Below are 22,410 nucleotides of genomic sequence, written 5' to 3'. Positions count from 1 at the left end.
ATGCAACAGCAAGCAGACCTGCAGTGCCAGCCTTTAGCTTTTTCCAGTAACAGTAACATCTCAATATGAATTCTCCACCGTTAATAGCGGATTGTATACTGCTTATGCTGTTATTAAGAAATTTCGTCACTTACTGGAGGGACAGCAGTTCACTCCCATCAGAAATCACTAACAACATTTTCCTCAAGCGTCCTGAGAAAGCATAACCACGTCACCTGCCACATCTCCACTACATCCGATGGTTAATTACCACTATCGTCCACGTTGAAGAAGAGTTTAATGGTCCAGCTTACGTTCCCTCTCCGATCGAAGCGATTAGTGATAAAGTTGATTTTGGAGCTTCCGCCACAGCGCAGAAATCAGACAAGAGCTACGAGAATTGTTGGCGCAACCATCAGGCCTGCAACTCCGCCGTATTAAGCTGCGATCACAAACTGCGCTGCTGTATTGTGACATCGCCACTAACAAACTGCGTGGCTACTGACTTTCTACAACAGGTAATCACTTTTTTTACATAACGTGTAGCATTCTAGAGTACGAGCCATTACCAACATGGTGAAGCGACCTTTCGTCTGGGCACACATGGACGAAAATTCCAAGCAGTATGCGAGACTACGCGTGGCTTGTCCACGTAATAAAGTTGACCCGCACCTTAAGTCACCTCTTGGCTAGTTTCTTCCTCTGAATCATAGCTTTGAACATGTCCTTCTACTTCTCGTAGGACCTGTCCCACCATCAGAAAGATACGCCTACGGGCTTGCAGCCAATGATCGTGTTACATGCAGGCCAGAAGTGTTCCTCATTGCTGACATTACCGCCGAAACTGTCGCGACAGCGTTCTTCCGGGGACGGATCGCTTGTTTCGGCATGTCTTTAAGAATTACAACTTCTCAGGGAAGATAATTTGAGTCCTCTCTCTTCGAAGGACTCGACGGCCCCCTGAGTACAACGCGAATTAGAATTAAAGCTTACCACTCTGCAGTGACTGGTTTAGTTGAAAGCATGTATCGCCAGCCAGAAATTCCCGCTTCGATGTCAAGAATGACAACGGTGGATAGACGTTTCCATAGTGCTCCAGGGTCTACGTGCCTCGCTGAAAGGAGATCTGAAAGCGACGACCGCAAAACTTAATTATGGCCAGCCAATACGACTTCAAGGGGATTTCATTGTCAACGTATCAGACGACTACATATAACCCTCAGCTTTAGAACAAAAGTTGCGTACACATATGCGGAAAGTATGCACCAATGGATCAATAGACCCGCCGCCGCTTTCTTTTGATGAGTGCTAACATGTGTTCGTACGGCATGACGCAGTACACAGGCAACTGCAGCGACCCTACGATTGAACTTACCGTGTCATTAACATGGAGAACAAGACATCCAAAGTCGATGTATGGGTACGTCAACCACTGTCACCGTCAACAGGCTCAGAGCAGCTTCCCAGGCACCAAACACTGGTACGGATTCACCTGCAGGTTCCACGACTCGATCAATGCTCCACCGCCCGTCAACAGATCAGCCACAACGGACGTCGGAGGGTACCTCTAATGTCATCTAAGCAGCCTGTGTATGATAATTTGTTTCCCAATCCGGAACGACACGCTTCATTCAACAGGAAATATCATTGACAAAAAGGGGACGGGGAGTAGTGAAGTTCAGTGTCATATGCAGTGTAACGTCACGCACAAGTGAGTACTACACACATCAAAAAAAGTTTTGCATCATCCCGGTTCCCAGAACTCCAGAAGACAGATATTGACTGTGGATATTGTATCACAGACACAGTCCCTTTGACGGTTCAGAGATGTCACTAAACCGGTCCAAGGATATAAACAACCATGCATGAGCCCATCCGTCTAATGACGGATGGGGTCCGACAGCTGATTGTTACTTTGTGCCAGGAAGGACTCTCAACAAGGGAAGTGTCCAGGCGTTTCAGAGTGAACCAAAGCGACGTTATCCGGGGATGGAGGAGATACAGAGAGACAGGAACCGTCGATGACAGCCTCGATCAGACCGCCCAAGGGCTACTACTGCAGTGGATGATCGCTACCTTCGGATAATGGCTCGGAGGAACCCTGACGGCAAAGCCACTACCTTGAATAATGCTTTTCATGCGATCACAGCTCGTCTTGTCACAACTGAAACTACGCGGAATATCCTGTATGATGTGCAACTTCACTCCCTACGTCCGTGGCGAGGTCCATCTCTGCAAACACGACACCATGCAGAGCGGCACAGATAGGCCCAACGACGTACCGAATAGACCGCTCAGGATTGGCATCACGTTCTCTTCAGCGATGAGTGTGCATATACCTTCAACCAGACAATCGTCGGAGACGTGTTTGAAGGCAATCGGGTCAGGCTGAACGCCTTAGACACACTGTCAAGCGAGTGCAGCAGGGTGGAGGTTTCCTGATGCTTTGGCGTGGCGTTATGAGGGGATGTACGCCGCTGGCGGTCATGGAAGGCGCATTAACGGCTGTACGATACCTGAGTGCCATCCTCCGAGCGATAGTGCAACCATATCCGCAGCATACTGACGAGGCATTCGTCAGTATGGACGACAATTCGCGCCCCCATCATGTACATCTTCTGAATGACTTCCTCCATAATATCAACATTGCTCGACTAGAGTGGCCAACATGTTCTCCAGACACCCTATCGAACATGCCCGGGATAGATTGAAAAGGGCTGTTTATGGACGGCGTAACCCACCAACTACTCTGAGGTATCTACGGCGCATAGCCGTCGAGGAATGGGACAAGTTGGACCAACAGTGCCTTGATGAACTTGTGGATAGTATGCCAGGACGAATACTGGCATGCATCAGTGCAAGAGTACCCGCTACTGGGTGTGTACAGCAATATGGACCAATACCTCAGAAGGTCTCGCTGTATGGTGGTACAACATGCAATATGTGGTTTTCATGAGCAATAAACAGGGCGGAAATGAACAAAAACAAGCTACAGGCCTTTGGGTTATGGTGCCCCAGAAGAGTCCTTACACAAGTTATGGACAGGAAGAGCATTCAATGAAAAGTCTTCAGTGACTTAGAATAAATGGTTATTTGTACATGACTGTCAAAAATCTGAGATAGATAATTGGCTCGTGTGTACACCTGGTCGTTTCTCAGAGTGAATCGTAAAATAAGAAACATTAGGAAAGAATGCGCGAAGAAGCCCAAACCTTCACAGCATTAAGCATATAAGAACGAAAAGGATACTTTGAACTAATACGTCTTGCTGAATACAGGGAATAATGTAAGATGATGTGTACTGTTGGCCAATCTACGTACTGGGGACACGAGAGCAGTATGTGTACAGCAAAGCAGGCAACGAGCACTTACCGAACGTTAAAATATATGGCGCCTATAGATGCGGAGAACGGTACGCAGAGCCGTCAAAATGCAGCGACTTGCTGTATACATGTACAAGTCATGAGAGTGCTTGCTATCCCGGGTGTGCCGCTATCTACTACAGCTGTCGCGAGGTCAACACTCACGGCCACATCATGCTGTTCTGTATAATCTACACTCTGAGACGATTCATTGTGACTACAGGCAGTTACATAACGCATGGCAGGAGATCCTGATACTTCAAAGAAACTACCTCCAGTGTTATTTAACGAGTGTAGCACGGGCTGAAAGTTGAAAGTGCTGTAACCAATCCACTCAACAACCGATAACGGTTTGAGAACTGACAAGCAAATAAAATATTACTTTGATTTAGTCCTCAAACAGCGTATCTAAATAATTCAAGCATTTGGGCCTTATTCTGTATAATGGGCTCATAATGTTTTCCTATAAAATCCGACTTGTCTCGGAGGATTACCAAATGAAACGTCATTTCTCAATACAGTGCACGCTGTAATAAGATTTTGTGGCAGGTCAAGTATGTGTAACAGATTCGCAATCGGATTTTTATGCGTTCTCTTTCGCAGGAACAACCGCTGTTGAAAAGGAAAGACCCAATTTCTAGTCGCGCTCTAGTAAACATTTTAATCGGCTGTTCAGCTGCAATATCTAAAAAAACTAGGTAGTTTTGTAGGTCAAATAGAATGTAGCTTACCTGTTTCGACTCTCGACCCCGACGGGCAACTCACTGCCGTGTCATAACTGAACAGTTCCGCACTGTCGCCTGATGAACAAAGTAAGAGCCTACGGAATATCAGACCAGCTGTGTGGCTGGATTGACGAGTTTTTAGCAAACAGAACACAGCATGTTATTCTCAATGAAGAGGCGTCTGCAGACATTAAAGTAACCTCTGGCGTGCCACAGGGGAGTGTTATGGGACCATTGCTTTTCACAATATATATAAATGACCTAGTAGATAGTGTCGGAAGTTCCATGCGGCTTTTCGCGGATGATGCTATGGTATATAGAGAAGTTGCAGCATCAGAAAATTGCAGTGAAATGCAGGAAGATCTGCAACCGATAGGCACTTGGTGCAGCGAGTGGCAACTAACCCTTAACATAGACAAATGCAATGTATTGTGAATATATAGAAAGAAGTATCCTTTACTGTATGATTATCTGATAGCAGAACAAATACTGGTAGCAGTGACTTCTGTAAAATATCTGGGAGTACGCGTACGGAATGATTTGAAGTGGAATGATCGTATAAAATTAATTGTTGGTAAGGCGGGTGCAAGGTTGAGATTCATTGGGAGAGTCCTTAGAAAATGTAGTCCATCAACAAAGGAGGTGGCTTGCAAAATACTCGTTCGACCTATACTTGAGTTTTGCTCATCAGTGTGGGATCCGTACAAGGTCTTGTTGACAGCGGAGATAGAGAATATCCAAAGAAGAGCGGCGCGTTTCGTCACAGGGTTATTTGGTAAGCGTGATAGCGTTACGGAGATGTTTAGCAAACTCAAGTGGCAGACTGTGCAAGAGAGACGCTTTGCATCGAGGTGTAGCTTGCTGTCCAGGTTCGAGAGGGTGCGTTTCTGGATGAGGTATCGAATATATTGCTTCCCCCTACTTACACCTCCCGAGGAGATCACGACTGTAAAATTAGAGTTTCGAGCCCGCACGGAGGCTTTCCGGCAGTCATTCTTCCCGCGAACCATAAGCGACTGGAACAGGAAAGGGAGGTAATGACAGTGGCATGTTAAGTGCCCTCCGCCACACACCGTTGGGTGGCTTGCGGAATATAAATGTAGATGTAGATGTAGTAAATTACATCATTTGGCAGTAGCCGTTTGTGAGCGTCTCAGATCTTGGAGCGGCCAACTTCTCAATCAACAAACTTGTCAGATGGCTTCACAATGTTGAGGACACCCCGCTCCTGTCCTCCCCTCAAAGACAAACCAATGGCTGTACCGTGAACTAAACCGGTTTTTCGAGCATGGCAGTCAGATGCGCTGGCCACTCGGCAACGGAGGAGGACAGCAGAATTTAGTGTCAGAGATTCTTAAAACCTGCAAAAACGTTAGCTGAATCCCTGTACCGGACCTGTTTATAGCTGATCGCTATATTGCAGATCGCTCTGCATTTTTCTGTTGAACAGCACCTGGACATCGCAACTTTTAGAAACACAGTAGGTCTAAAAAATACATGTAGGGTACTAACAAAACAAATTAACACTTTCATCTGAATCTGTAGCTTTTAGATCATTCACTGTGCGTTTCTCTGGCTTACGCCCTTATCTTTAAGTGGGTCGTAGGAAGTCATATATACACGAAGGCATGTGAAGAACAAACCTAGTGACTGATGACCCCGTAGTTTGGTCCCCTTCCTCCCCAAACCAAGCAACCAACCAACAAAGCTACTTCCTTTAATACCATACACAAACAGACAAAAACAGACCAGAGGCCGATCCTGCTTTTATTAATTACAATCACAAAATATGAGGTTACAGTAAAAGTTATTGAGTGTGACGGGTATGTCTGCGAAGCTTCTAAAAAAGTTTATTGTGACCGTCTCAACTTTGTCATTGAGTTCTTTCTGTACATGTCTTCTTCTGCGAATGGAAACTTTGAACTCATTAAAGAATTTCATTTTGTGGTTTTTGTTTATTTTACTAGTTATTAGACTGTCATCCATATTGTGAAATGCGGGCGTTGTACGATTCTCTTGTAAGCTATGGCTGGATTACTTGGCTTGTTCCTAAACGGATTTGTTCCTTAATCTCACACGTTCTGATTCACATAAGCGACTAGACAACCATTGCATTGTTTACTGTAGATATTTTATATTTCAAATTTTTCTTTGTTAGTTGTCATGTCATGAGGCAGCCTGCTACATAATTTAATGAGTTACATTGAAATGTCTGAATATGTTAGCAAATTTCTGTGAGATAATACCGAAGGATGCATTACACGCTGCCTTGGCAGTTTTTCGTTTGTTCTTTTTATTTTTGCTTTTATCTATTTCGTCCACGATATTCTTGGACATCTTCTATATGAATGCAGGCTGGAAATCGATTACTGCAATTTCAGTTTGATACGTTTCACTGTTGAGTAGCTTTTCTGTGTTGTGTGTGACATACTGGTAGCATTGCTAGGGAAAGAAACATAGATGAAAGAGAGAGAGGAAATGGAAGCCAATGTACTCTTATTGTTTTTTGTTTGTTTGTTTGTTTGTTTTGCACGTAATTAGAACAGCACATCAGTAAGTGTTAGTCGAATGTGTATATTATACGTTTACAAAACATGAATTGCATTTTATAAATAATAAAAATATGCTGCGCATTTATGTCACCAAAGCAATTACTTTTGATACAAATATAGGTTACATGCACAAAATTAAAAAAGCTGTTTAATTACTGTCGTCATTTTGTACTCTGAAGAAAGTCCTTCATCATGAGCAACGGCGATAATTCCTTATTGTTGATGTCCAAAACTCTTTCAGTAATAACAGATGCATGTTTTATATTATTTCGATGAAGAATTGAAGCAGCTTGTTACAAATCAAAAACATTCGAATAAAACCTGAGTTAAAAATTGGCTATTTACATTTTGTAATAAAAACTTTTTATTTTTAGTAACAGGCAGGACGATAACTTTGTAGAACAACAATTTTCAGCAGGTTACATGCCTCTTTATATATCCTTACCCTTTTAAGCTTAAAATAAACGTAAGTACGAGGCACTTAAGCACATCATGTTCACGTGCAAATAATTTTCTTATGAAAATGTAATTTTTCTTGTGAGCTGTAGCACGTTTTACATAACAGGGACATTATTGTAAGCAAAGTGAGTTTAAAAATTATGTCTCTTCGTAGAGGTTAATCCTTGTTTACAAATAAAAGTAACTGCTTTTCAGTGGAGGCGTGTTCTACCCACATGCCACGGAATAATTCAGTTAGTAGCACAATCCTTTTATTAGGTTGCAGCAAGCATGTAACATAGACTGTTTGCAATTAATGTTGTTTGCGGTGTCAGAAATATTGAGTGAAGCACATTTAATTCTTTAAGATATTAATCAGTTTTATTGGTTACAATACAAATTGCTCCTGAAATGTGAACATAATGCCATTAGCGTTACAAAATTTATGCATACTCATATTATGAGCTCCTTCTGTTTTCTTTGCTCTTCTGTTTTTCACTCATATGCACATTGTACACAGTGTAGCGGTTGATACCCTTCCTGACCACTGCACTTGAGCTTAATTATTTTTTAATGTCGTAGAAGGTCGTTGAGAAATTGTGTTGCACCCATATCTAGTACAAGGTTTTCGTAGGTTATCTGCAGAAAATAACACAGAATGAGCTTTCAGTAACACAAATAATATCACTTAAACACATAGAAATGAAACAAAATATTATTTAGGAGAACTGGATCACGAGAATATACTTTAATTTTACTACAATCCTATCCCTGACGTAGACCTGAACAGTTGTTTTGCACAAATGATCATTTGACGATTGTTAACAAGTTTTTATACCCAGAGTCGGTGAAACTACGACAAATCATTAATCTGTAAACTAAAGTAGGATTAGATGAGTGTCATCGAATTAAAGCAGACTAACACCACGACGTCTGTACGTTAATGTGGATACAGTCAACTACTGTAAAATGTCATTTTCAATCAGATCGCCATATCGCTATTTTCTTTAATTGTAGAGACTGTGTCACTTCTTATTACCCACCATAATCCAACTGCCAATCTCAAATATCGTGTGAATTATATGTTATTGTTTCTCATCAACAGCCATGTATATTGTGATTTACTGAAGTTCTTTACTGCATGGCACTGTAAACTGTCATAAACTTCGTTTCAATTGAAGACGTAATTCTTATATCATCTGACATTCTAGTACACCGAAAATTTGTTGAATACTCGAAATTGATATGTCCAAACGGAAACGCTTTTGTTTGATCCAGTAAAAATGGATGGTGTTTTAAAATGTTGTTAAAAATCTCTTTAGAGCATATCATTTGCCAACAACTTTTCGAACCATTTACACAGATGCAGAAATACACATTTGATTAAAATTCAACAATGACAGATCCTTGTCCTTTCTGGACCTACTTCCGCTACCTGCGAAGCAAATCAAGCCATTATGGACAAAGCAAGGAGGACATATAAAGCAGACCAGCAGATTCAAACAGGGCATCCTTGGCCAAGAGAAGCCTACTAGTGCCAAACATAGGCCATAATTTCAGGAATACACTTCTAAGAATGTACATTAGGAGCACAGCAGTGTGTAGTAGTGAGTCCTGACTGTAAGAAAACGGGAACAGAAGAGAACCGAAGCATTTGAAATGTAGTGCAACAGAGGAAAGGTACAAATTAGGTGGACTGATAAAAAAAGGAATGAGGAGGTTCTCCTCAGTAGGGGCGAAGAAAGGAATGTACGGACAACACTGACAACACGGACAACACTGACAAGAAAAATCGACAGAACTTCAAGACACGCTTTAAGACGTCAGGGAATAGCTTTCATGGTAATGTAGATACGGAGGGAAAAATTGTAGAGAACACAGAGTTTGGGATACATCTAACAAATAATTGAGGAGTTGGCACAGAACCGGAATTCGTGGCAGCCGCATTAAATCAGTCAGAAGGCTGATGACTGAAAATAAAATACAAGGACAGTAGTCCACATTTCATTATACAAACATACAATTTTTTGAAGCTCCTTGATATTAGCGGTAGCGTAAGCAGTTAGGCGTAAGGTCGAGGTCACAGCGTTTATTTAGTCCTCCTGTTAGATGAGAGAACTGCTGAAGAGCTAGACTGAAGTCACATTCATAGTGACTGTGTTGTGAAAAATGTCATTTGGTGCCAAATTCTTGATCTTCTGCTTGTTATAAGAAGTCATCTTCACTAGTTTGTCTACCTGAGCGCAATTCCAGGACTGACCCAAACTTTGAATCTTTGCAAGCTAACGTACGGAGGTAATTCCTTCGGGAGTAGCACCACAGGAGGAATAGTTATAATGAGATTCTGTGGCTTACCTTACCATAGCCATAAACATCAGCTGTATTCAGCGAGATGGAATTAATTTAACCTTTCATAGAAGGGAAAAATACGTGTAATTTAGTGTTTGATTATTTTTAGAGACGTGTCTATTCAGCGTAACTGATTAAGGTGACTAGACGCGATGAACAGAAAATGTGACATCATATTAACATTTGTCATTAAGCATTTCTGGAATATTATGAATGCCACTTGTGGCTGCTCTGAAAAGTTTCATTTCTGAAAGGTTTCGCTTGTACCATTTCATACCATTTCACTTCATTGCATTTATCCTCATTGATATCTTTTGTTTCGCTTCACTGAATTTAATCCATTTGATATCACGTGAAAAACTAATTCAATTTTCAAAACAGATCATATTAAAATCTAGCAGCTAACATTTTTTTGTCATAAAGATAAATAGTCGAACTGCTATCTGGAATGCTGGTTTTGTCCTCAGATGATTAACGTTTTCCATAGAACAATTCTAGAGTTCAGGATATTACCGCTGATTTAAAAAAATACTTACCTTAATTGAAGGTGCGTTTAGTTTTATATCCACAGAGTTGATAGCCAGTTTGCTTTCGTCAATGACAGTATAATCTGAAGAAGCTTCGACATCGTAGTCAGTCAGTTTTATACTGGAAAAGCAATACCATACAATAAATTCTTTGTCAATACAAATATAAAAACTAGTTGATAATTTGCAACATCATTAAACATTTGCAACATATTTAAATCGAATTTGACAAATTTCATCGAAAACTGAATGAGAAGTGAAGAGAGGAAAGTTAAAACATGCAACTATTCTCGAGTTATAATATCAGGAAAACCATCGATCAATGGCCATCAAGACTAGTAACTGATACTTAGGGTCTTGTCAAAAAACTTCATTTGTTCTGTGCTTGTTTGGTAGTCCAAGTCGATATTTCCGAATGTCAGACCAATTTCGCTTAGGAGTGTCTCTTTCTGCTGCTGAAACAACTGCTATGTGTAGCCTACTCTGAATGACGTTCGAAGCGACTGCGTCACCTGTGGCCGTAGTCACTGCCACAGCACTCGTACTGGCTGAAAGTGTACTACTGAATCTCTCTATGACCAAAAATGTGGTATTCTTGGAACACCCTATATTCTCATCGAGGGCGCCGCAAATGCAGCAGAGGCAGATGCCTCCTTTTATGAACTGGGGGGGGGGGGGGCTTACAGATAACGACAAGCCGCTTTTGCGTCTTCCATTGACTCCCATATCAACATAACACATAATCACTCCACGGAGCTCATATAATTTGCACTCCATATTGTGTTCTGTACCTTATATCTGAGCAACAGTTAGTAAACAACACAAAGAGCTTTGAAGTACGCTTTCTTCGAAATGGACCGAGTGCATTGCGTACCATCATTAATGAGGCTTCCTCACAAGCGTCACTAGTTGTTGGGTGAAAGAATGGAAACCAAATCAGTTGAATCGGCTGACTAGTTCAACGAACCTCATGTAAGAGTGCTGTTACCTTGTAACCTTGCAGATATCAGTTTTGGTTTTATATGCTAGAGATTTTGCGATTGTTCGTTAAATTTTTTTTGAGCACATTAAAATTACTTGGTCACCAATAAATCTCTATTAGCGTTAGATTTCTTACCCAACTCCTCCAAGACTAACATCACACAAATATATTTTAAATGTATGTACTAGCCTGTCTTTCCTGAAAGCGTTTGTCCGGAATTTAGCTTTATAAGGAAGTGAAAGAGCACATACCAGAGGAGGATAGGATCTTTTGAAATGTCGTGTTATAGAAGGCTTCTGAAGGTTACGTTATAAGTCAGTTAACTGATAATGATATAATGAATCGGATCAGGGAGAAAATAAATTTATGGCTCATCTTGACTGAAGGAAAGAATTTCTTTGAAGTTCATATCCAAAGATACGGAGGTAAAGCTAACAAGTGACTGGAAGACGCCGGGAGTGGGTGGTGAGAGGTGGGTAATAAGTGAGGGATACCACGTTTCACTCCATTAAACATGGTTCAAGAGAACATAGACTGAATAGTTACATAGAGATGAAGACAGTTAAACGTGACAGACTACCGCGGAGAAATGCATCAAATGCACCGAAGGCCACAATAATAACAAAAAGAACAATTATCCGTACCAGCAAAGCATGGTCGGCTAGTTTTTATACTGTGCCACTGAAATATCTAGTAAATAGGCTAGAAGTTAATTGACAACTCACCTGATCCCTCCCTGTCCTTCCAAAAGGGAACCGCTTGAAGTTCCATACAAGCTGTATTGTCCATCGATAGATAGAGTACCGCTTGCTAGAAGAGATTTTCCATTCCTGCCCACTTTAAGTGACGGGAGACCAGAGAGAGTAAGATTTGCCAGGACGCCGTCCACGCTGAAACACAATGCACAGCGATTACAACAAATCACAGCGATTACACGAAGAAGACTGGCCACGAGAGCATGGAGAAGTACAAAGAGAGGCTGCCACAGGATAGTAACTTTACCAGTTCTACAAACCTGTCAATTACTTGTGAACCGAAAGACAGATTTTTAAAGCTTAATATTCAAAGCGTTTTCAATGCGTTGCTATATGAGGATGATAAGGAGTAGTTAGCCTGGTACCTTACGTTTTCCTGCAGATCCTGCGAGGGGAGGAAATGTAGAAAATATTTACATCAAGAAGGGGCAAAATGATAGGACATGTCTTAAGACATCAAGGATATATTCCATCGAGCTAGAAAGAGCTGTAAAACATTCCGGGAAGAAAGAGCTTGGAATGCAGCCAAAAACATAATCGAGGGCGTTGATTGGGTGCGCTACTCAGTGGGGAAGAGGTTGATATAGGAGAGAAGTCCATGACTGGCTCATCGTATAAATCTGGTAATGTTCCATTTAACCAGCGATATGGAGCCGTACTCTGAGAGTGATGCCGATATTGCTGTACCGTTTTCGACAGCCGCAATTCAATGGGTCGCGGCAAACGTGTCACATAGGGATGGAAGTCAGTCCTCAACAACAAATAAAAACCTAATCGACGGATGGATCGCCAGTTCGCATCTCGATAGTTACAGCCCTTATGGACCATGAATTTAGCTCGGAACTCAGTTTGATTCTGTTGACACGATTCTGACTCTGATGGTCAGTACTGATTTCAGCTAACGTTACTTACATTCGTAATATTCGCATCCTACTGTGTTTTCAGCCATCGCCTTAGTATCGATTCTGGTTTATGCTCGCAACATGATTCACTGAAATGACTATGTAATTACAAAATTTTCTTTTACGCAGCGAGGTGAAGATTTTGTTTACATTCAGCGAATCCTTTCTTTCAGACACTTCCTTGGAAGAGATCAGGGCATACAAGTGAAGACAGTGCAGGTAATCGATTTTATGTACCTGATATATCGCTATAGAAGGATTAGGGCTGAACTGTCAGCTCCACATCAGTCGCAGAATCATACTTCCTGAAGTCAACCACCGATAGCTAACATGAATTGTCCAATCTATCGCTAACACGATAGTAAATTGCGACGTAACAGGTACCAGATGAACATTCAACTTAATAATAAGCTTCCATAGCTTCCATTTGACACTTTAGCAGAGGAACAACCATAGCACATGTACTGAATACTGTGAGCCCTAGTCTTGTTCTCAAAGACGCGGATTTATCAGAGGGTGTCGCCAGGAAATTGACACCGCAAGAAAATTTTATGGACTCCCTAAAGTCCACAAAGAAGGGGTGCGGTTACGCCCAATTGTCAGCAACATTAGGGCACCTACTTATTTGCTGGCCAAATACCTGGCAGAACTACTAAGTCCTTACCTGGGTAAATGACCTCATCACGTTCGGAATTCTATGGATTTCGATAAAGATCTCGAGAACTTCAAGCTGAAAGACTCAAATTTCCTGGTGAGTTTTGAAGTTGTCTCGTTATTCACCAGGGTGCCGCTTCCAAATTCAGTTGAGCTCATTGCACAGAAATTTGCCGAAAAGACGACCGACCTTTTCAGGCACGTTCGGACCTCCACGTCTTTTCTGTTTAATGGAGAATACTATGATGAAACAGAAGGAGTGGCAATTGAGAACCCACTTGCGCCTGTGGTCGCGAATTTCTATATGGAGAATTTCGAGGAGGAAGCAGCTTTGGCGTCATTCAAACCTGCTTGTTTTCTACGTTATCTTGATGATACGTTCGTGGTATGGCCCCAGGGAAGGGAAAAGCTCCTTAACTTCCTTACACACCTGACCTCCATACATCCGAACATCAAATTCATTATGGAGACCGAAGCAGAAGGAAGTGTATCATTCCAGGACACCATGGTCAAAAGAACAGCGGATGGCACCCTGGGCCATAAGGTATACAGGAAGAAAACGCACACTGACCCGTATTTGCATGCGGATAGCTGCCACCACCCTGCGCGGAGGAATGGGGTGCTAAAAACACTGGTGCAGAGAGTCTGCCCCATGAGCTGGAACACCTCAAAACTGTATTTCGGAATCACGGGTACTCGGAATGGCAGATCAGACGCTCTCTCCGCCCCACCTATACAGTACAGCGTGTGGAGATGGACGAAATCACGGAGGAAGAGATAGCCACCGCCTGTATACCGTACACTGGAGCACTATCGGAGAAAATAGGACGAACATTGAGAAAACACCGGGTAGGAACTGTCTTTTGCCCGCCCAATAAAACACGAGCATTACAGGGAAGATTCAAAGAGGATCTCGGTTTGCAGAAGGCCGGCATATACCAGATTCCCTGAGAGTGTGGGAAGACTTACATTAGACAGACAGTACGCACCATCGAAGATCGTTGCCGAGAACGTCAGAGGCACACTCGACTTACGTACCCAAACGAGTCGGCAGTTGCAGAGCACTGTTTGTCCGAAAATCACGAAATGGAGTACCAACATACCAGGCACAGACCTCTAAATACTGGGACAGCGTCGTTAAAGAGGCTATCGAAATTCGTACCTGGGACGGACTTATCAACAGATTGCGGCTATAACGTCAGCAAGGCATGGGAACCAGCACTAATTAAAAAGAGGCTCAGCAAAGAAAACGAACGAGCGATCAGGGTGGACGAGGCAGCTACACTGACGCCACCACAGACGCCGACGAGAGAACGCCTCGCGGCTCGCGGGGGGGATTTGGACGGCCAACCGCCCTCAGGAGCTCAGGTCGTCAGCGCATCTGACGATGGCGACATGTCTGATTGCCGAAATATTGTGCCTGTTGGACACTATGAACCGGCAGTACACCCGTGGACTGTTCGAGCAACAAATACGCCGGGAGAAGTTAAAGAACCCCCCAAACCATACAGCTCCTAGAGGAATGAAGCAATCTTGTGCTGTACTAGGTCAATTTAATTTTTATAGAAAGTTTTTTTTTTCCACATGCAGCATCCATAAGGAAATCGCTTCACGAACTGTTACGAAAGGCACTAAATGTACTTGAACAATGGACTCGAAAGCCCATTTGACAACTTAAAAAAATAAACTTTCCTGGACGCGGTAAGTCTCACTTTATATTATCCAAGTAAAATTTTAACTTCTGCAGCAGTTGATTCCCAATACGGAAACAGCACATTTTGGGGTGACACAGAGAATATGATTTTGAAAGGCCGATAACGTTCACGTCCAAAACACTGACAATTGCTCAGAGAAAGTACAATCAGACTGAGAAGTAAAATCATGCTTTCACTTATGTGGTTCAAAAGCTTGATGAATACATTAACTACCAAAGATTCATACTACTTACGGGCACAAGCTATAGTGGCTATATTTGCAGCTAACGCTTGCGGTGTTTTGCACTGCTTTTATCGAACTATGAATATGAAATAGTTTTCAAGCCCACAGACCAACACACGAAGCTTGAGCTGAAGGATCCAGTGTTATCTAAAATCAAACATTGCATTCGCTTCGAATGGCCATTAGATAAAAAGTTAATCATTCAACCTGACATTATATCGTCCTGGAACACGACACGTACTCTCACTATCAACAAATCGGACATTCTGATACAGTAATAATGAGGAAAGACATTTGTGGTGATCCCCAAAGTATTATCGTAATTATGTTTAGTACCCACTCCATGGACGACGATTCTCGTTTGTTATGTTTCACTGGAGACGGAAATTGTGGCTCCCTGTCTGACAAGAATGATAAACTACATGGCTTGACACCTGTTCACTCTTTAAGCACGTATCGTCATTATTGTACTCTACATGTACATTATCCGCACTGTCAAGCTTTTACGACACCACACTTTCCACTAACTCATCTTGCAGAAACGCTAATATTTCATCTACGTCTTCCTTCTAACTCTATGAAATTCCTTGGAGTCCTTTCTGACGAAATGCTGTGTGGATATAAAGCAATGTTTGCTTTGTTTATCTCTGCCATTGCTTTGCTTTGTATCAACATCATTAGCACCGCAGCAGTGTTGTAAGTTACTCGTCGACTAAGCAGTTTAGCTGCAATGCGTAGCTTCAAGGTTTCTGCACCATTGTATGCCTCCAGTCCCGCCCCCTATTGCCATTAGAAGTGACTATCGTGGTCTAATGCAGTAATTTTATTGGTCTTCTGTGACCTCGCACTGAAGGGATTCCTTCTTAGTATGTCAAAATTTAAATTCCAGAAGAGTGACTCATTCACCTACCAAATATCAAAAAAATTATATAATAAAATGTTACAAGTTGGCATTTTCTGTGTTTCCAGAATGAGATTTTCACTCTGCAGCGGAGTGTGCCCTGATATGAAACTTCTTGGCAGATTCAAACTGTGTGCCCGACGGAGACTCGAACTCGGGACCTTTGCCTTTCGCGGGAATGTGCTCTGCCATCTGAGCTACCGAAGCACGACTCACGCCCGGTACTGACAGCTCATAGCTAAACACACAACCAGTTTCCATTATGCTTAACAAACATAATGCAAATGCTGTGCTGAGTAATTCAGATAGCTTTAGAACGGATGGGAAGAAATTACAAAGGAAGTTTAGTAGATTCATTTTTGTGTCGACTTCTATTCCTCATTTATGAGTATGATTTCCCACATTACATTCATCAAGGGGAATTTTTACTTTTTGTAAACACTTTTTTTTTTTTGTCTTCAGTCTACTGACTGGTTTGATGGGGCCCGCCACGAATTCGTTTCCTGTGCTAACCTCTTCATCTCAGAGTAGCACTTGCAACCTACGTCCTCAATTATTTGCTTGACGTATTCCAATCTCTGTCTTCCTCTACAGTTTTTGCCCTCTACAGCTCCCTCTAGTACCGTGGAGGTCATTCCCTCGTGTCTTAGCAGATGTCCCGTCATCCTGTCCCTTCTCCTTATCAGAGTTTTCCACATATTCCTTTCCTCTCCGATTCTGCGTAGAACCTCCTCATTCCTTACCTTATCAGTCCACCTAATTTTCAACATTCGTCTACAGCACCACATCTCAAATGCTTCGATTCTCTTCTGTTCCGGTTTTCACACAGTCCATGTTTCACTACCATACAATGCTGTACTCCAGACGTACATCCTCAGAAATTTCTTCCTCAAATTAAGGCCGGTATTTGATATTAGTAGACTTCTCTTGGCCAGAAATGCCTTTTTTTGCCATAGCGAGTCTGCTTTTGATGTCCTCCTTGCTCCGTCCGTCATTGGTTATTTTACTGCCCAGGTAGCAAAATTCCTTAACTTCATTGATTTTGTGATAATCAATCCTGATGTTAAGTTTCTCGCTGTTCTCATTTCTACTGCTTCTCATTACCTGCGTCTTTCTCCGATTTACTGTCAAACCATACTGTGTACTCATTAGACTGTTCATTCCGTTCAGCATATCATTTAATTCTTCTTCACTTGCACTCAGGATAGCAATGTCATCAGCGAATCGTATCATTGATATCCTTTCACTTTGTATTTTAATTCCACTCCTGAACCTTTCTTTTATTTCCATCATTGCTTCCTCGATGTACAGACTAAAGAGTAGGGGCGAAAGGCTACAGCCTTGTCTTACTCCCTTCTTAATACGAGCACTTCGTTCTTGATCATCCACTCTTATTATTCCCTCTTGGTTCTTGTACATATTGTATATGACCCGTCTCTCCCTATAGCTTACCCCTACTTTTTTCAGAATCTTGAACAGCTTGCACCATTTTATATTGTCGAACGCGTTTTCCAGGTCGACAAATCCTATGAACGTGTCTTGATTTTTCTTTCGCCTAGCTTTCATTATTAGCCGTAACGTCAGAATTGACTCTCTCGTGCCTTTACTTTTCCTAAAGCCAAACTGATCGTCACCTATCGCATTCTCAATTTTCTTTTCCATTCTTCTGTATATTATTCTTGTAAGTAGCGTCGATGCATGAGCTGTTAAGCTGATTGTGCGATAATTCTCGCACTTATCAGCTCTTGCCGTCTTCGGAATTGTGTGGATGATGCTTTTCCGAAAGTCAGATGGTATGTCGCCAGACTCATATATTGTACACACTAACGTAAAAAGTCGTTTCGTTGCCACTTCCCGTAACGATTTTAGAAATTCTGATGGAATGTTGTCAGTCCCTTCTGCCTTATTTGGCCGTAAGTATTCCAAAGCTCTTTTAAATTCCGATTCTAATACTGGATGCCCTATCTCTTCTAAATCGACTCCTGTTTCTTCTTCTATCACATCAGACAAATCTTCACCCTCATAGAGGCTTCCAATGTATTTTTTCCACCTATCTGCTCTCTCCTCTGCATTTAACAGTGGAATTCCCGTTGCACTCTTAATGTTACCACCGTTGCTTTTAATGTCACCAAAGGTTGTTTTGAATTTCCTGTATGCTGAGTCTGTCCTTTCGACAATCATATCTTTTTAGATGTCTTCACATTTTTCCTGCAGCCATTTCGTCTTAGCTTCCCTGCACTTCCTGTTTATTTCATTCCTCAGCGACTTGTATTTCTGTATTCCTGATTTTCCCGGAACATGTTTGTCCTTCCTCCTTTCATCAATCAACTGAAGTATTTCTTCTGTTACCCATGGTTTCTTCGCAGCTACCTTCTTTGTACCTATGTTTTCCTTCCCAACTTCTGAGGTGGCCCTTTTTAGAGACGTCCATTCCTCTTCAACTGTGTTGCCTACTGCGCTATTCCTTATTGATGTATCTATAGCGTTAGAGAACTTCAAACGTATCTGGTCATTCCTTAGAACTTCCGTATCCCACTTCTTAGCGTATTGATTCTTCGTGACTAATGTCTTGAACTTCAGCCTACTCTTCATCACTACTATATTGTGATCTGAGTCTATATCTGCTCCTGGGTACGCCTTACAATCCAGTATCTGATTTCGGAATCTCTGTCTGACCATGATGTAATCTAATTGAAATCTTCCCGTATCTCCCGGCCTTTTCCAAGTATACCTCCTCCTCTTGTGATTCTTGAACAGGGTATTCGTTATAACTAGCTGAAACTTGTTACAGAACTCAATTAGTCTTTCACCTCTTTTATTCCTTGTCCCAAGCCCATGTTCTCCTGTAACCTTTTCTTCTACTCCTTCCCCTACAAATGCATTCCAGTCGCCCATGACTATTACATTTTCGTCCCCCTTTACATACTGCATTACCCTTTCAATATCCTCATACACTTTCTCTATCTGTTCATCTTCAGCTTTCGACATCGGCATGTATACCTGAACTATAGTTGTCGGTGTTGGTCTGCTGTCGATTCTGATTAGAACAACTCGGTCACTGAACTGTTCACAGTAACACACCCTCTGCCCTACCTTCCTATTCATAACGAATCCTACACCTGTTATACCATTTTCTGCTACTGTTGATATTCCCCGATACTCATCTGACCAAAAATCCTTGTCTTCCTTCCACTTCACTTCACTGACCGCTACAATATCTAGATTGAGCCTTTGCATTTCCGTTTCCAGATTTTCTAGTTTCCCTACCACGTTCAAGCTTCTGACATTCCACGCCCCGACTCGTAGAACATTCTCCTTTCGTTGATTATTCAATCTTTTTCTCATGGTAACTTCCCATTTGGCAGACCCCTCCCGGAAATCCGAATGCGGGACTTTCACTGTGCTCCACAAAAAAAGTCACAGGGAGGCCAATCCATGCCTGCACCAGTAAATTTGGGATATTCCAAAGCAATGACTCGATTCCCGAAGTATTACTCAAGAAAGCGAAACTTATGTTCGGTCCGATGCGGTCGGCTCTATCTTGCATAAACCATTCAGTACCTGGTCGATCCTCTAACGCTTGCTGTGTGGCGACAAATTGTTCCAAAATTGCAACGTAACGCGCACCAGTGACCGTTCCTCGAATGAAAAAAGGGCCAATAATGCCTCTGCTGCATACTGCAGCCCACAAAGTAATTTTAGGAGAATACAGGGGTTTCGCTTCACACCAATATGGCTTTTCGGAACCCCAAAATCGCCAGTTCTGCTTATTCACGCATCCATTCGAGTGGAAGTGTGCTTCATCTGTAAACCACATGCAGCCACAATCAAATGCTTAACTATCAATCATTGTGAGCATCTGATTAGCAAAGGCAACCCTTTGTTGCACATCTCGTACGGGTAAGGCCGAGTGCGTTTGAATTTTGAATGTAAACATGTGTAGGCTCTTTCTCAGTATTTTCTGCGTACTGGAACGCTTCAAACCAGTCTGAGATGCAATTCTACGGACGGATGACATTGGATTTCGCTGAATAATTTCAGAAACTGTGGCGATATTTTGAGGCGTAACTACTGTTTGCTTGCGGCCAACATGCCCCACTAGATCATCAGTTACGTTGCCTGTTCATTGAAATTTTGCGAAGAGCGTACGAATGGTTTTCGTATCGGGTCATTTTGGAACATTAAATCGTGCTTGAAAACTTCGCCTTGCTGCCGTAGAACTCGCTTCTAACCTTGTTACTCTAGCACCAGAACAACGCGTTGTTCAATGGGGTACATGGTTATAATCTCTTCCTTCGGTACGTTAACCTCCTTTCACGTTCCAATAGTGGAACTGAACGCTCTGAGCTTCGGATCACTATTTATACTAGGCATTACGTATGGCGATTACAGCGCCATCTGTTACCAGCTTTTGTAACTATTATCTCAAATTGCAGTGTAAACTTCTTACAGCTTTCACAATAAACATACCGTTAACTGCATTCCTTTATCGATCTTTGTTTTCGAGATATTTAATTTTGAAATCAGGGAGTCCTTTTCTGGACACCCTGTATATTCGTTAATTTAATTCATAATAAACAATTCATCAAAATTTCAGAACAATTGTGATGTTCATACTTACATCTCTAGAGGAGAAAATAACCTTTATTACGCATTATTAAAACTGTCAGTTGCACAGAGAGGAGCTCAATATACAGCATCAAAAATGTTTCATCATTTAGCCAACACCATGTAAAATACCTGACAGGTAGCTAAATAAGTTCAAATATAATGTAAAGGCATTTCTCTTGGACAACTCCCTCTAGTCTATGAACGAATTTTGAATTAAAGCGTATTTGCTCGAGAAGGACTACAAAATGTCTTCATCAAAGTTCACATTAGTCATGTATACCTGTAAACTGACTCGTTTCACATCATTTCGATAAAAGTTGGAACAGGATATGGAGCATGTAACGAAGTAGCTAACTACCTTTCCTGAAAGCCTTTGTGTGTCCCATTCCATGTACTTTAAATGAAATGTAACTTTACATAGCATCAGCAGAGATTGCAGTTATTTCCAGACCAGCGCGAAAAAATATTGGACGAGATCAGCTATCGTCTGGATACTTCTCGTGCACCCGGTGGAGACCACACTGAAGGTATATTAAAACTTTTAATCGTAAACTTAATCTCAAAAAGTAATCAAAACTTGAATGTGAATGATTGCAAAAGAAACATTCTTGAGAAATCCAGGGGTTATTTTTTATAATAATAGCTTTGTAGTCTTGAACATAAGTAAAACTAAGTTCACCTCAAGTTTTCTTTTTTATTATTATTAGAAGAATCACGTCTCCTGCCTATCTCAAATGCTGTGATTCCTTGTAAAATTTGAGAACATTACTGCACAGATGTTGTGGTTGCACTTACTTTTGGGTTGTAGACTGCAGTGAGAAGGAGTATTTGGTGACTATTACACCGTCATCAGGGAGGGCTCTGATGTCACCGACGTGGCTCTTTTTTAGGGCTGGCAGCAGTTTGGGGCCGCCGTTTTCTGCACCGAAGCGCAGCAGTGTTTCGACCATGCGTCTGTGGTGGTAGCTTTCTGAAGCTGCCACACTGCCCAACAGCAGTGCGAGCACAGCAACGTAGGCAGGCGACTTCATTCTCTAGTAGCTTACGACCTGCAAACATGTAAGTTGCTGTGTAGGTCTGATTCATTTCCGGTCTTTCAGGGCGAGTAATACATTTCAATCCTTAATACGCGATATTTAGTATATCACAAGACAAGTTAAATACTCTCGGAGGCCGGCCGCCGTGGTCTAGCGGTTCTAGGCGCGCAGTCCGGAACCACGCGACTGCTACGGTCGCAGGTTCGAATCCTGCCTCGGGCATGGATGTGGGTGATGTCCTTAGGTTAGTTAGGTTTAAGTAGTTCTAAGTTCTAGGGGACTGATGACAACAGATGTTAAGTCCCATAGTGCTCAGAACCATTTTACTCTCGGAGGTGATTAGAAATCAAGGAAAACACTCACGTGCTCTACTCTGAACTGAAACTAATTTCAGACAGACAGATTTTTCGTTAGCCTATGTGTACGAACGTATGAACATAGTCAAACCACGTGTCCCATCAAACTTACTACTTACACGATCAGGATTAATAGCTCAAGGCAGTATAAAAACAAAGTCCCGGGAATCGGTTCTCTTTGCAAACACCGTCGATGTTATGTGCAGCGTGATTAAAGGGCTTTTGCATGCGATTTACCACGAGAGAGACAGAGACACCTTTACGAATATCGAAACTGCTGTACATTTGGTTTGGCATAAATACTTAGCAAAGACCTGTTTTCGATGGGTCGAGCAAATTCTT

General features: G+C 42.0%; 1 protein-coding gene across 1 annotated transcript; it reads right to left on the bottom strand.

Annotated features, from left to right (window-relative positions):
• Positions 1-7,475: 7,475 nt before the first annotated feature.
• LOC126336882 (uncharacterized) lies at positions 7,476-21,724 on the bottom strand. Its single transcript, XM_050000990.1, has 4 exons — positions 21,471-21,724; positions 11,640-11,804; positions 9,942-10,053; positions 7,476-7,695 (listed from the first exon to the last, which is right to left on the bottom strand). The coding sequence occupies exons 1-4, from the start codon at positions 21,704-21,706 to the stop codon at positions 7,627-7,629; spliced, it is 582 nt and encodes a 193-aa protein (XP_049856947.1). The 5' UTR covers positions 21,707-21,724; the 3' UTR covers positions 7,476-7,626.
• Positions 21,725-22,410: the final 686 nt, after the last annotated feature.

The sequence above is a fragment of the Schistocerca gregaria genome, chromosome 2 (genome assembly GCF_023897955.1).
Source record: "Schistocerca gregaria isolate iqSchGreg1 chromosome 2, iqSchGreg1.2, whole genome shotgun sequence".
In the NCBI taxonomy this organism is placed as follows: Eukaryota; Metazoa; Arthropoda; class Insecta; order Orthoptera; family Acrididae; genus Schistocerca; species Schistocerca gregaria.
This window is presented reverse-complemented; position numbering and strand designations above follow the sequence as displayed.

Bases quoted from the DNA above. Each gene is read 5' to 3' on its own strand.
- LOC126336882 (XM_050000990.1), bottom strand. From the start codon at position 21,706: ATGAAGTCGCCTGCCTACGTTGCTGTGCTCGCACTGCTGTTGGGCAGT. The intron at 11,805-21,470 runs GTAAGTGCAACC...ATTGTGTTTCAG, and splicing joins CTGCAGTCTACAACCCAAAA to CGTGGACGGCGTCCTGGCAA. The intron at 10,054-11,639 runs GTGAGTTGTCAA...TTGCTTTTCCAG, and splicing joins GAAGGACAGGGAGGGATCAG to TATAAAACTGACTGACTACG.